General features: G+C 41.4%; 1 protein-coding gene across 1 annotated transcript; it reads left to right on the forward strand.

The window, feature by feature from the left end:
• Window positions 1–750: 750 nt before the first annotated feature.
• Window positions 751–12960, forward strand: NPM1 (nucleophosmin 1). Its single transcript, XM_054985708.1, has 11 exons — window positions 751–949; window positions 2581–2660; window positions 3188–3307; window positions 5036–5129; window positions 5237–5337; window positions 7190–7260; window positions 7689–7740; window positions 10812–10898; window positions 11310–11411; window positions 11633–11707; window positions 12612–12960. The coding sequence occupies exons 1-11, from the start codon at window positions 886–888 to the stop codon at window positions 12648–12650; spliced, it is 885 nt and encodes a 294-aa protein (XP_054841683.1). The 5' UTR covers window positions 751–885; the 3' UTR covers window positions 12651–12960.
• The last annotated feature ends 1556 nt before the right edge of the window (window positions 12961–14516 follow it).

The raw sequence follows: 14516 nt of genomic DNA on the forward strand, positions 1-14516 counted from the left end.
GGTTAAATTCCTGAAAATGTTGAAGGAGAAGCCTAGGGTAGACGGGTTTTGGGGAGAGGAGGGACCTCAGCGAGGCACACAGAGTCCACCAGCTTAAGCAGCCATTTTCTCCAGGGGAACTGATCTCTGTAACATGGAGATCGGAAATAATTCTGAGAGATCTCCAGACATCACCTGGAAGTTGGCACCCCTGTGGGGAGAGGCTGTTAATGTAATAGGACCCAGACTAACGGTAGGAAAGCACTCAAATCTCACTCGCGCTCACTAGGCTTGGGACCCAAGAGAATACTAGCTTTACTGGAAAAGGGTGGCGGGAGCGCCACCATTTTAAGGCAAGCGCGAGGCGCCCCCTCCCTCTCCTTTTCTAGATCTTTCATCATGACGAAGGCGCCCACAGGCTACCACAGAAAGCCCGAGAAGAGCGTCGAGATTGCGGAGCGCATGCGCGAGGGCAACAATCGCCTGGCGCACCTCCAGTCCCGCGACCCCTCCGCATGCGGAGCTGAGAAACCACGTTGAAGAGCGCATGCGCCTTCTACCAGCTCTGACGAAGGGGAGGGAGGGGGAACTGTGTGGGAGACTCATCGCTTCTCGCGAGATCTACGAGGGTCCCGATAAGAAAGGCGGCTGGTTAGTGAGTCTCGCGAGAGCTGTTCCGCAAGGAGGGGTTTCTTTCGTGAGTGGGTCTCGCGAGACTTGCGAGGGTATATATATCTGAGGGGGGGCAAGGAGGCGGGCTCTTTCTCCCGGCGCGTTATTCCGTCCGTTGCGCGCGCGCGTTCTGCGGGAGGCTCACGCGCCGTTTCCCTCCCCTCCCCCGGTTACTCCTCCGTGATTTTTGCTGAGGAGAAGGCGAAGGGAGGCCCGACCGAGAACAACAGCAACATGGAGGACAGCAGCATGGACATGGAGAACATGGGCTCCCTGCGGCCGCAGACGTTCCTCTTCGGTAAGCCAGAGGTCGCCGGCCGCCTTCCCCACCCCTCCTCTCATTCTCTTCATTTCCTCGGCTCAACCTGTGAAGAGGGTGGGGAAAGGCAAGGTTTCAAGGCGACACGGGAATGCCTGGCCCGAGGCCTAGGTGGGCCTTCCCACGTGGCGTGGATTTCCCGCGTGTCGTCTTTGACCTTGGCCGTAGTCGAGTAGTGGGAATTTTGTCCTCAAGGATTTTCCTTCACTCTCCTTACTCTTTCCCCCCTAATCTTGGACGAGAGCCCCAATCCCTCCGTGATGTCAGAGCTGGGGGAATGTAAGGGCCGTTTTAACTCCTCCTCACGGACACGTGTTCTCTCTAGACAAAGATTTGAGTCCATTAGCCCCTTAAAGACCAACAAGATTTTCGAGAGACAAAGCTCCCTTCGTCAAATACCAAAAAGAAGAGACCTTTTGCCTCTTGAAAGCTTGCGCCCTGAAAATCTTGTTAGTCTCTAACGTGCTACTGAATTCAGCTCCTGCGGTTCTGCTGCAGACTGACACCTAAAACTATCCCTAGACTCTCGTTTTTTAAGTTTTTCGGTTGAATCCAACCAGTTTTTCCACTGGGGACAAAGGGATGCAGGGAGAGGTGCTCCCCGTGACCACGAAAAAGGCCATTGTGACAGCTTCGGCTTTCCAGGGACAAAGTCATGTAGAATGGGAGGTTGCAGTAAGGCAAAGACGAAGTGAAATTGATCATAAAAGCTTGCTGCATGCAGTCCTCTGCCTGTGCCCACACATCTTTGGTGGTGGTTCTAAAGTAGTCGTTATCTTGTCTTACTGCAAAAAATCCTCTGACTCCTTGTTGTGATAATGCAGTATGCAGCTATGCGTGGAGGCAGTGATTAGTGGGGGAAACGTTTTCCAAACTGCACGTTAAGACTGACATTTACATGTTGGAATTTTATTACCTGTATTTAGAAAACATGTGTTAAGGAAAGCCATTTTAGCCTGTTTACTGATTGATATGCTGTGTTTCAGCTCATGTTTTTTTTTAAATTGTGGGGAGCATGCCATCTTGGGAAACCCACCATTTCTAACTGTAGTAGTGCAGCTGACCTTACCTTAGTAAAAAAATAGGCCAAGAAGAGGCCCGTGTTAGTGAGACTTAGTGGAAAATTGTTGTGAAGCTGACATTACAGTAGTGATGGGAGGAGACACAGACATGGATGGATGGCCCTGTGCTTCTGTAGGTGGTTCATGCTTCTCTTGCAAGCTGTAGATTACAGTAATATATGACTGGCAACTTCTTCATGACCTACAGGCATTTAGTGAAATTACATCCTGTGGGGCTGCCAACCTTGAAACACTAGTCACAGTTTGTTCACAGTGTGATGAGCTTTTGAGAAGCCCTTTTAAGTGGAAGTTTCACAGGCTATTGAAAACATACTTAACTGGCACCTACTCTTTAACAAATTGTGCTCTCAAAGGCTGCCCCTAAGCGACATCCTAGACCAAAATTTAAATTTTTCTTGGTCCAGGCATTGTAGAAACTAAGGGAGGTATCTCATTTCTGATAGTATTTTAAAATGATCCACTAAGTATTTCTAGATTTTGCCTATGAACATATTAATTGATTAAATCATAAATCCCTGATTTTTGCAGGTTGTGAACTAAAGGCAGACAAAGAATATCACTTCAAGGTGAATGATGAAGAAAATGAACATCAGCTTTCATTACGAACTGTAAGTTGTTTACACAAAATAAAAAAAGTTAGTAAACAAAAAGAACAGTACGTTTGGTTTTCTGGAAAATACTAAGAAAATTGCTGAACAATCTCCCGAGATGCTCATGAGAAAGGACTGCATATAAATACTTGAGTTAAAAGATTTAATCAAGCATTGTTGAATAAATGTAGATTGTGCAGAAGCAGAACCTAGAGCCTAGTTGGTAAAAAATCCCTAAAATGTGTGATCATAAATGATTTTGGATGCAACTGCCAAGGAATGGCTTTGTCTATAACCCTGACTTTTGTGGCTCCATCTGGGGCCCTCAGTAAAGAATGCTGCTTACACTAAAGTGAAATACTCTTATTTCTGCATTTTGGTATTCATCTTTCCTGAAACCCATAATTTGAAATTGAGGTGGGCCACTGAGCATTAACTATGTGAAACATAGGATTGGTTTATATTGAATAATTGCATGGATGCATGCACAGACTAAACATACAAATCTCAGTTCTGTTTTTCAAATGGTGCCTTGTTATATACAGGTCAGTTTAGGAGCTGGCGCGAAAGATGAGTTGCATGTTGTTGAAGCAGAAGCATTGGACTATGAAGGCAACCAGATTACAGTCACACTGGCATCCTTGAAAATGTCAGTGCAGCCTACGGTAAGGATAACACTTGTCGAAGATGGTGGGATAAAATGAGTAGGTAGAGATGGTAATTTGGAAGCTATGGGGCAAAAAAGGTAATTTACCTCTTTTTGTGAACCACGCAATCTTTGCAGTGCAGTCTTAAGCAAAGTTTTAAGGCCCATGAAATCAATAGCTTTAGAAAAGTAAAATCCTAAGCAGAGTTACCATGTTACTTCCCTATTAAATTAAAGCATAAAATGTAATTTACTGATTTAACAACATAAAGTGCATTTATCTTAGTAAGTATATAAAATTGTGCTATTTGCCATATTTATGGCATTTAAAAGTATAAGTGTCTTGGATTTCTGTAAGAAAAATTGCAAATATGTGCAGAATTTGACAGACTTGCACCCAAACCTACATCAGAATATGTATCATGATTTTTGCCATCAGAAGTAGAAAAAGCTGAAAGGCCAAAAACAAGTTTTGCAGTAAACCAAAGAAAGAGCATCGTTGGACCAAAGATAGGCAGGACTATTTGTGTATCTAGGTATCAAGTTAAGGTTTATAATGTTGAAAACATTGAACTATATTGTTAAACACACTATTAACATATTGTTACCAGAATTTACAAAATATTCTTGAAATTATGTTGTAAAAGTCTGCAGTATACAAAGTATCATTTAATGCTTTAGGCAGTCTTACAAAAAGCCTTTCATGTTACGCATTTTGAGTAAAACCTGGTCTTAAGAGGCATTTCACTCATTCCAGAAAGGATGTGTGTGGCATCATAGGAGTTTTTAGTCTTTTGCTTTTGAGCGGGGGAAAAAAAGTTAAATCCTTGGAGACCTCCCCCTCTACCCCTGGCCTTCTCTAAAAATGTATATATACTACATCATAGGGCAGTATCAGAACTAGCAACGTACACTGCTTTTTTTGTCTCATACATCATTTCCTATTCCATGGTGGGGTTAGAAGCACTATGTTGTTATAGAGCCATAATAGAACTTTTTTGGTGTCTCTTGAAAGCTGCTGCCCTGAGAATTGATCAAAGCCAGTCACAATATTGGCTTGTTCACCTAGTGAACATGCTTTGGCTGAATGTAATCAGGGGTAGGCCTTCTGCTTCTTTGAGCTGTTTTTCTTGGTGCTTTGCATTTGAGCTGGCTTGACGTGCTTCAGAGAAACGCTGTTCATACAAAGTATTTTGGAAGGAGATTGATCTGCGCCAAGTGGCTAAAGTCTCAGATACTTTTAACCTCAGAATTGAATAGTCTCTTGTTTTGAATGGCTAGATTTGAAGTTCTGAAGGGTCGTAAGTGGAGGGGTATGTGCTGCCTATCCTATTACATGTGTTTTCTTGCTTCTGCTTCACACTTGCTAGCAGGACCCAATTGCAATTGCATGATAGTACTGATTTTAATGATTTCTCCGAGGTTTAATTGCACGTAATTTCTCGCTCTCATTTTTTTTGATGTACTCTTTTTAAGCATTTCAGAAAAGTGACCTAGGAATGTTTAAGTAAAACTGTGCTACATTTTGCAGCATGCATCAGTTTTGAAAAACTGAGCACCATACATACTTTTATTGAATTGGTAAATGGAGAAAGCTTCATTACTGGTCTTGCATTCTTCACTTACCATTGTGGAATGCTTATTTAACATTGTTTTGAGCTATACAGGTAATGGACAATTTAGCCAGACTGTAGCATATTCTTAAGGTTAAAGCATTTTAACGTGGTTTTCTTCCTTTTCTCTTCAGGTTTCATTAGGTGGCTTTGAAATTACACCACCAGTAATTCTGCGGTTGAAAAGTGGCTCCGGACCCGTCTATGTCAGTGGTCAGCATCTTGTGGGTATGGAATTTAACTTTCTCCCCTCTATATTAAAACATTTGCCATTTTTTTTTGTTGATGGATGGAGCACTGTTCAGTCTTACCAGCCTGGTCTTGTATCATCTTAGCATTAGAAGAAGAGCCAGAATCTGAAGATGAGGAAGAGGAGAAGGTAGTGAACACTTCGGCAAAGAGGCCCTCCAATGTGACACTGAGTAAAATTCCACAGGTAAACTTGAAAAAATTGTGGAAATATGATCTGCTTGGATTTGGCAAAGGAGATTTTGCCTAAGTGCTCTGAACCTTAATGTTGTATACTGCAGTGTTTATAAATTGTGAATAGTGGCGATGGATCATAGCACTTCACTGAGCAAAGTTTGAAGTCTTCTTCCAACTCAGTTTTTATGTACATTATTTATAGTCTGCCTTTCTCACTGAGACTCAAGATGGAGCATGCAGTTTTAAGTCAACGCAGTAAATAGAATGAGACATCCAATAAGCAATGCAATAGGATTAGGATGCAGAAATTAAAACAAGTCTGGAAGAACGCTGAAACAAAGCATCACATCGTATATTAAATGATGCAGAAATTACATAGTAGGATAATAAATACAGCAACAAATAGTATGTACTATGCACAGTTGTATAGTCAGACTCTTTCCCCTTTATTCAAGCATTTTTCTTGAGTCAGTTCCTATGTAAAAATGCCCTCTTAAATCAGTTTTGTGTAGTTTATGAGATGGCAGGACAGTGGAAGCCTTCCTGATTTTGTTAGACACAGGCCATGCCATATCGTGGGGGTCATATCAGATAATGCATGCCTGAGTAGTTAGTCTTGCCCATTTGCAGAGAGGTAACTGCAGAAGACCCTGCTAAGATAAGCAAGGCTGTGGGCAGTTAATAAAGTGACGGTGGAATGGGGTCAATATTCATGCTCTGCCTCGCTCCTAATAATAACAGCTGTAACATTCTGCACCAACTAGAATCTCTGAGTTGAGGGAGGACCTGTTTAGAGTGCATTACAGTAGTCTAGTCTGGCCATTACTGTGGCATGGATCCAGGTGGCTAGATTGGCTTAGTCTAGGTAGGGAGCCATCTTCTGTGATAGAATAAGTTCGCAGAAAACATTTTTTGCAGCTATGTTAACTTCAGCCAGTAGTGTTGGCTCCAGTATAACCCTGAAGTGCTTGACCAATTCAGTGAGGATCAGCTGAGCCCCATAGAAGGTCGGAAGCACAATGCATCCCCAACAAACATTGTCAGGATTTAGTTTCAATTTGTTTACTCTTAGCCATTTAACTACAGTGCATATGCTATCATTCAGAATATCTACTGCAGGCTTTTACATAGAAGTTGAATAGCGTGGGGGATAGGATTGTGCCCCATGGAACAACAGGATAGGTCCCATGTATCCAGAAACCCTTTGAGTACAGTCAGTGAAGAATTACTTGAACCAATCCAGAGCATATCGCCTGATATTTGTTTCTAAATTCCTCTACAAGAGGACATAGTCCACTGTATCAAAGGCTGCAGATAAGTGCAGGAAGAGCAACACAGAAGCATGGCTTATGTCTGTGTTCAGACAGAGGTCCTCTAACAGCCAGACTGAAAAGACCCCAGAGCAGATAAGTCATCCAAGGAGACCTGGAATTGGTTAGCTAGTGTTCTTATCAATCACTTGGTTGCAGGAATGGTTCTTTTAGTACTGGACAAATAACTGCCTCTTTGAGTGGGTGAGGGAAGAGGTCCTGAGTTAGTGATTGATAGTGGACATGGAGTGCCTGCTGACATTGTCCTTACACGATTTTAGCAGCCAGGATGGCCAAGGGTCCAGGACACAAATAGTGGCCTTCACAGCAGCATCCATCGCAGTAAATGGTTCAAGTGGCCATTCCTCCAATAGAAGAGCCATTTAAGCAGGAGAAAGGTTGGACCCTCATGTAATCTCATAACATGTATGCAAAACACAAAGATTTTGTTAGTTGGCAGAACTAGTATATATACTTAAAGATTGTGCAATTTAAAGTTAGATTTGATCTACTGGCATATATATTGTCTTGTTTTATACTTGCTTCTTATAGAAAAAAGCAAAATTGTCAGAGGAAGATGATGATGATGATGAAGACGATGATGAAGACGACGACGATGATGAGTATGTCATTCTAAATCATTGCTTGTATAGGTCCTGAGATAGGTGAAACAATGATTGAGTAGCTAACAGCCATTTTAAAGTGTGTTTAGTTATTTTAGAGCCTGTATGCATCTTGATACAATTATCATTAATGGGGGGACTATTTAAACCTTATTTGAAAGATAGTCTTGAATTGTTTTCATTTATTACTGTCATGTGCTGTTGGCTTCGCTATTGCTGTGTCTAAGGAACAGTAGATCACTTACATCATAATTACTCTAGGTAAGCGTGAGATACTTAATCTAATGGCCCTCGGCCTTTGTGATGCTGAATTTTGAAAAAGGGTAGTCACAAAATGTCTGCCGTAGTCAGAAATATGTTAAATGATATAAAACTGCATTCTCGTGTACTTAAAAATAGGATTATACTAATTATGATTTTAATTGTAGTGAGGATGAGGATGAGGATGATGAAGAGGAAGTGAAGACTCCAGCAAAAAAAGTGAGTCATATATAGTACAGATGCTGCTTCAATGTATTGGCCGTGCATTTAGCTGAAAGACTACAAAAATTGCAGTTTAATGCTGTTTTGAAGATTGAAACTGAAATTAACCATATAGAGATTCAGGCACAAAGGATTCTCAAAAGTTGCAGATCCAGTCCAAATGATAAATGTTGCATTTTATTGGCTGTTGCTTATACCAGGCTTAAGTTCCAGTACTTCAGTTTGTATGATGGGCAGCCTTTTTCAGTTGTTTCCTGTCCCCAGATGACCTAATTGCATGCTTTAATTGTAAAAAATCAAGTTTTTAAAGCATTTTGTATCCCTCAAGGATTTGAAAATGGAAATTCGGTTGTAGTAAAGTCATGGAAGCAGGCCAATTAATTTCATTCTCAAATCTTGTATGCTGAGATTCCCCCCCCCCCCCTAATATTTGCTCCATGTTTTTCACTTTTGGTGTCTCTTATCTGTTGCAATTTCTTTTTTTTAAGTTCAGGTAGCTGGAATGCTGTATGTTTGTTCTTTTCATTTTTGGTTTCTGATTTCATCCATCGGGTTTTTAAATCTTCCTCTATATATTCAAGATACGGAGTGGCATTAGCAGGATTTGACTCCAAATGAACTCAAGTCCAGCAGTCTCATGTTTTAATCTGCCCTTGAAGCTTCTTTGTTTGAGGAAAGCGCTTTTAGGTCAGCATTGGAATGTTCTGGAAGATCAAAATGTGGGTTTTGACATGTGGGAAAGAAGCGCTGGAGGCATTTCACCAGACTTTCAGCAGTTTCCACACCACCATCAACAACCATGAATCAGTCCACACAGGAGGAACATTTTCTGGACATCACTGTACAAATACATGACAGAAGGATAAGAACTGCCTTATACAGAAAACCTACTGATGGGCAAACATATGTGCCTCCAGTCACCATTCTAAACACACAAAACAGTCCTCTGTCTGCTGCCAAGCTCTGTGTTACAGCCTCATCTATTCCAGCCTCTCTGACAGAGATTCTCACCTGCAGGATCTAAAGAGACATTTTTGAAATTACAATACCTACCTGATGCAGGAAGGAAAACAGATTGTTAAAGCCAGAATGATACTAAGGGATAACCTGCTACAAGACATGCCTAAACGAAACAGCAACAGAACACCACTGTTGGTCACATAGAAACCGAGCTGCTATTAATAGCTGTGCTGGGATGACAGTTGACCATCTTTGACTTTAATTACTAGGCTGTTGTGCTCTCAAGTGGTCAGAAAAGCAAACTATCTCAGGACTTTCAGACAAAATAATCTGAAACTGCTTTGCGTGTACAAATCTTTGGGCTTTAAAGCAGGGTTTTGAAAATGTTATTTGTTACTCCTTGGAAGAAAATTCTCTTGGGAGGTTTACATCGTTTGCCACTGTGCGGTGTCTATTACTGCACAATACTTGCTATCTGAACCACTAGATGGCACTGTAGTTTAAAGATTGAAAATAGACTAGGCACAGGGTTGTGCCACTCCAAACTTCCATTAGGGATCAATTTATCTCAAACCACAGCATGTTTTTATAGCTGCTGCAATTGCTGAGGGAAAAGAATGTGATCAAGAGATTAGTATTTGGTTAAAGATCAGTCACTTTACTAAACATTGTCAAAGCTTTACATAAAATGTATGCATTTATGTGCAAGGTTGTGCACACTGTCTCTGGAAATGCCTGCAATTACAATCTATCAATGAAAACCAACAACTGAAGGAAATCAAAAAGAGTCCAGTAGCACCTTTAAGACTAACCAATTTTATTGTAGCATAAGCTTTCGAGAATCAGTTCTCTTCGTCAGATGCATGGAGGGCAGAAGGAAACTGGTTAAATATAGAGGCGGAGGGGGGAGGAGAGGGGAGATGCAAACAACTCCTTTGATATGGAGATGCAAACAGCTCCTTTTGATGTGGGGATCAGTTTGCTTCTGTAAAGGTTCAAAGGAGTTTGCCGTGTTAGTCTGTAGTAGCAAAATCAAAAAGAGTCCAGCAGCACCTCCAAGACCAACCAATTCCACTGCAGCACAAGCCCTCGAGAACCACAGCCCTCCCCGCCAGATGCATCTGACAAAAAGAACTGTGGTCCCCGAAAGCCCATGCCAGGTGCCACTGGACTCTCCCCGACCCCGCCTATATAAAGGACATCAGTTACCTGTGATAATGAGATAACCATTCATAGTCCCTATTCAGTCCCAGCTTGACAGAGTCAAATTTACATATGAATTCCAATTCAGCAGCTTCCCGTTGGATTTTGTTTTTGAAAGGTTTCTGTTGAACTACAAAAAGAGTCCCGTAGCACCTTTAAGTCTTTGATGGAATGTCCTGGTAGATTGAAGTGTTCTCCCACTGGTTTCTGGACGTTGCCATTTGTGTCCATTTATTCATTTGCATAGAGGTTAGCTGGTTTGTCCAATGTACAGAGCAGAAGGACATTGTTGGCACATGAGGGCATATATCGGATTGGAGGATGAGCAGCTGTAAGAGCCAGAGACAGTGTAGTTGATGCCATTGGGTCCTGAAAAAAGGCCTTTTCATTTACAACCAGAGAAATGCTGTCCTTACTTTCATTGTGCTTGTAGATGTCAATCTGGAGCTGGATGTTGCTCCTTGTACCATAACTTGCAACTTCGTTTTTAATCTAGATACAGTATTTACTCATGAACATTTTGTGTTTTGCCACTTGGTATTTCTTGACATGGAGTTGGTATGGGGGGATGGGTGGGATAAATTTGCCTCTGATTTGTACATTCCCTATGGAAAGAGATTCAACAGCAAGGAACAAGTATTAGTCATCAAATGGTATTTTGTCAAACTAGAGGGGAAAATAGTTATTGGTTTTAGAAGACCATGAACAAAAGAGCAGGGCCATTTGAGACTGCGTGGCTGTAGCTTGGCTCCATTTACCTTGAATTTTCACAGAGTAGGACAATGCCATGTCTGTTAGATAACACATATTGGTTGCTGCTAGGAAATGAATTTTTTAGTTGGATCTCATAAACATGATGAACTGTGTTTTTAAGGATTTTAAATAAAACTTAATTCTAATTCTAGCCAGCCCGTGATTCTTCTGCAAAAAACACACCAAAATCAAACCAGAATGGAAAAGATTCTAAGCCTGTGACACCAGCTAAATCAAAAGTGAGTGAGCATTAGTATTTATAATTTGTCTTTGCCTTGCAGGGCAAACTATATAGCAGTGTATTTATAATTTGTCTAAATTATAAATTGATGAGGAAATATTGAATGTGATCATTGTAAGTTTCTTGATCTGCAAATGGTGCAAAGCAGTTAAGGTTTGAATATTTAATTAAAACATCTATTTAGTATTCTTGGAGCAAGAGATAGAATTCATATAAGTCATGCAAGCTACATAACATCTGAGGTTTGGAACCTTTGCCTTGCAGGGCAAACTTTATAGCAGTGTATTACCTGAATCTGAAATTAAAGTTCATATTGGAGTCAAGATGTGGAGAAGATACAATTATTTGACATCAAATGTTTTTTTGTCAGAGTATGGGGAGAAGCTCATACAAGTTGATTGTGTTTCAGACTCCAGAATCCCATAAAGAGAAGAAACCACAAACTCCCAAATCACCAAAACCATCTTCTGTAGAGGAGATGAAAGCAAAAATGCAGGCACAAGTACAAAAGGTAAGCTAACCAGCTATGTAATTTTGGTAGGCCAAATTGCTTTTGGCTTGTTGGGCCTTCACTTGATAGTTGCAGAAGTTCTCCAGAATGCTTGCTGTGTAGGAGTTGTATATAACATAAACTGATACATGGAAATGGCTTTTCATTTACAACATGGGCTACAAATCACTTGGCTTAATCTTATTCCTAGTTTTGGTTGTTCTTTCTCTTTTTGCCAATAGGGAACTATTCTTCCTAAGGTGGAAGCCAAGTTTGTGAATTACATTAAGAATTGTTTCAGGACAGAGGATCAGAAGGTAATGGTATTTAAGATTTTATGAATCTCTCTATAGTACAGTTACTCACTTTTCCCTGTTCTGCACACTGTAAGAGGGTTACAGGTTGCAAACAGTACTTAGGTTGAGCTGTTTAAGTGGTGATTGTGGGAAAAGTTTTCTTTTTTTTACATGATCAGTAAGCTTTTTCACTTAAACCCACAGGATTCTGCAGCACCATTTTAACCAAAAAAAAATGCTGTGGTTTTCTCTGCTGAATTTGGCTAGCCTCCCCTTCGGCTTCCTTTTTGCAGAGAAGGGAACTACTGCGCTAGTGCCTCTGGCAGTCTTGAGGTTTTCCTTTCCCAAAATGACTGTGTGAGAGCAGGCCAGAAGCTGGTGGCGCTGGTATCAGGAAGCAAGTTGTGTTGGGTTAGACCTGTAAATCTTAAATTTCCCTATCAAAATTCCTTTAACAAAACTGTTATGATTTTCCTTCCTCCCCCAAAGAGTTCAAAGCTATTGGTTTTTTTGGGGGGGGGGATCATGAAGCAGTTAGTGGAGCTACTCAAATGGAATTGGACAGAAGGCAGGGCAGGCAAAGTTCAGACAGTATTTGCCTAACTGAGACACACCCTTCCTTTTGCTTTCCTTGACTGTGCTTTATAGAGTGAGAGCAGCCTTAAAAGGCAAAAAATACTCAGTAACTTTAATCTGTAAATCTACCAAGCAGTGCGTGTGGGTTTTTGTGTTTTCCAAAATTTGACGTAGGCTTGGATTTTATGTACTCTGGTCCTCTTACCAACACATCCAGACGAAAGAACTTTTCAGTGGAGAATGCCGTATAGACAAGCAATGTCTACATAAGTACTTGCTTCTTCTAAACTGTCAAGCTATCTGCCTAAGAGGGAAGATCTAAACATGCTCAATTTCTTTGTATTTTTAGATTATTCAAGCACTCTGGCAGTGGAGACAGACTCTGTAAGCAAGAAGCTTCAAATTTTCTTTTATTTTCCCAGTTTTGGTCCTGTATGTTTAACCATTAATATCTGGCTGTCCTTTTTATAAACGCTAAAGCTTTCCCTGCGAAGTCTGATTAATGTCGTCCAGAATGTTTTGCCAAGAATGTGTTGTCCAAAATGCCTGTTCAGTTTTTAAAAGACAAGGACTCCACCCTTTGGTTCATTTCAAATATGTATGGAATGTTTTGATAATGCATAGTAGTGGTGGTCAGACTGATGGAAATGATGGGGAGACTAAATGTAAATGTGAAAATAAAAATTTAGTATTTTAAATACCTTTGTTGCCTTTTTGTGGTATCAAATTTTTTTGCCTTTTTCCTGTACCATTGCAGCATACCCAATAAAACATGGTTCCTTAGTGGCCTATATTTATCCAAGAACTTCCACTGTGCAATTCCTTGGAAAACGCCTACTGGACTCCCAGTCTAGTTTGCTTTTGCCTATCGGTATCTCAAACACTTTAGTTCCTGGTCCTGCTTACACTGAAGCCTCCGCCTTAGTACAGCTCCTCTCTGCCCATGGCTATGAGAGCTGTAGTGCATGAGTGATCCAGTGCTCCTTTTTCTGGTTTCTTCCCACTCATTATGCTATTCTGCTGCACTACAGCCTTCCTGTTGCTTTATAACTAAGGAGGGAAAGGAAGGCGCGTGCTCATTGCCTCAATTGACCTGGCTTGTATTTGGGCCTCCTCCTGATACTAATTCAATTCCAGAGCTCCTGCTAAGCTTCAAGTTTGTCATGGCATCCACACACCTCTGTTTGAAGTGAGGAAGTCCACCATGTAACATCTGTGGATCTAGCTGTGTTGCATTCAAGACACCCCATTTACTTACAACCCTTGTTCTATATTCCAAGCTGTTCTTGAGCTGTTTCCCTCCCACAACCCCCCTCCCATTAGGAGAGGCTTGGGATACTCAAAGGGACTTCAGCTGGAGTGGGAAACCCTGCTTTCTGCTGTTAGAATCCTAGTCATAAATGTTTCCCCTTCTTCAAGGAGGATTGGGAAGGTACTAATGTCCTTCAATTGATTTTCAAGTTACAGTGGGATACTAGTACATTAGCGTGTGGATTGGGATCTCCTACTTGCTCGCCCACCTTCCTGGTTGTATTAGTGAGGTCCTAATACTGTTCTGTACAGTCTTTAACAGTAAGCAAAGCATGAGCCGTACTAGTTGCTAACTGGAACCTCTTCATCTTCCCATGAGCATTTAATGAGCTGTATATATGCATATGAATACCCCGAAGTCCTTGGCACAAGGGATTTTTAGCAATGGGCAGTCTGCTGTAAGCCCACAGTGAAGTGCTGCAGTTCAGGCTCATACCAGCTTTTCTACTGGAGAGGGAGGGGGAAAGTCATAAAAAAGGCTAACAGACTGAGTCCAAGGTAGGTAAAATCCATGCAGGACAGTGGGCTGCAATGGGGAGGGAAATTAGATGGGGTTACATGAAAGAAGATCCAGGATCCAACCATAGGTTTTAATTTGCCGTTATATTTTGGTGCTTTTTTTGGTGTGTGTGTGTGTGGGGGGGCGGGTTTACAGATCCTCTCCCCATTGTGGTATGGTGACAGGAGGAATGGGTGAATTTAGTGGATCCGATCTAGTGGATTATTTCCACTGATGGAAGAGTTTTGTTAACCAGAATAACCCATCCTGTTGCATACCTCAGACTTGGGTTTCCTGTTAGGAGAGGAGCATTTTGGACTGCATCTGGAAGGGGATAGGTGAGGAAATCTTGCTGTGCTGATTGAAGTCAGTCAAATGGGACCCAGACTTTCATTTCGTTGGAACGGTGAACCACAACATCACCCTCTCACCAAAAAATGTGCG

This window comes from Eublepharis macularius, chromosome 1 (genome assembly GCF_028583425.1).
Source record: "Eublepharis macularius isolate TG4126 chromosome 1, MPM_Emac_v1.0, whole genome shotgun sequence".
NCBI lineage: Eukaryota > Metazoa > Chordata > Lepidosauria > Squamata > Eublepharidae > Eublepharis > Eublepharis macularius.

What these genes read in the sequence shown, in the direction of transcription:
- NPM1 (XM_054985708.1), top strand. Translation starts at nt 886, where the DNA reads ATGGAGGACAGCAGCATGGACATGGAGAACATGGGCTCCCTGCGGCCG. An exon ending in ATCAGCTTTCATTACGAACT is followed by an intron (nt 2,661 to 3,187) that starts GTAAGTTGTTTA and finishes TGTTATATACAG; the next exon opens with GTCAGTTTAGGAGCTGGCGC. An exon ending in GAAGACGACGACGATGATGA is followed by an intron (nt 7,261 to 7,688) that starts GTATGTCATTCT and finishes TTTTAATTGTAG; the next exon opens with TGAGGATGAGGATGAGGATG.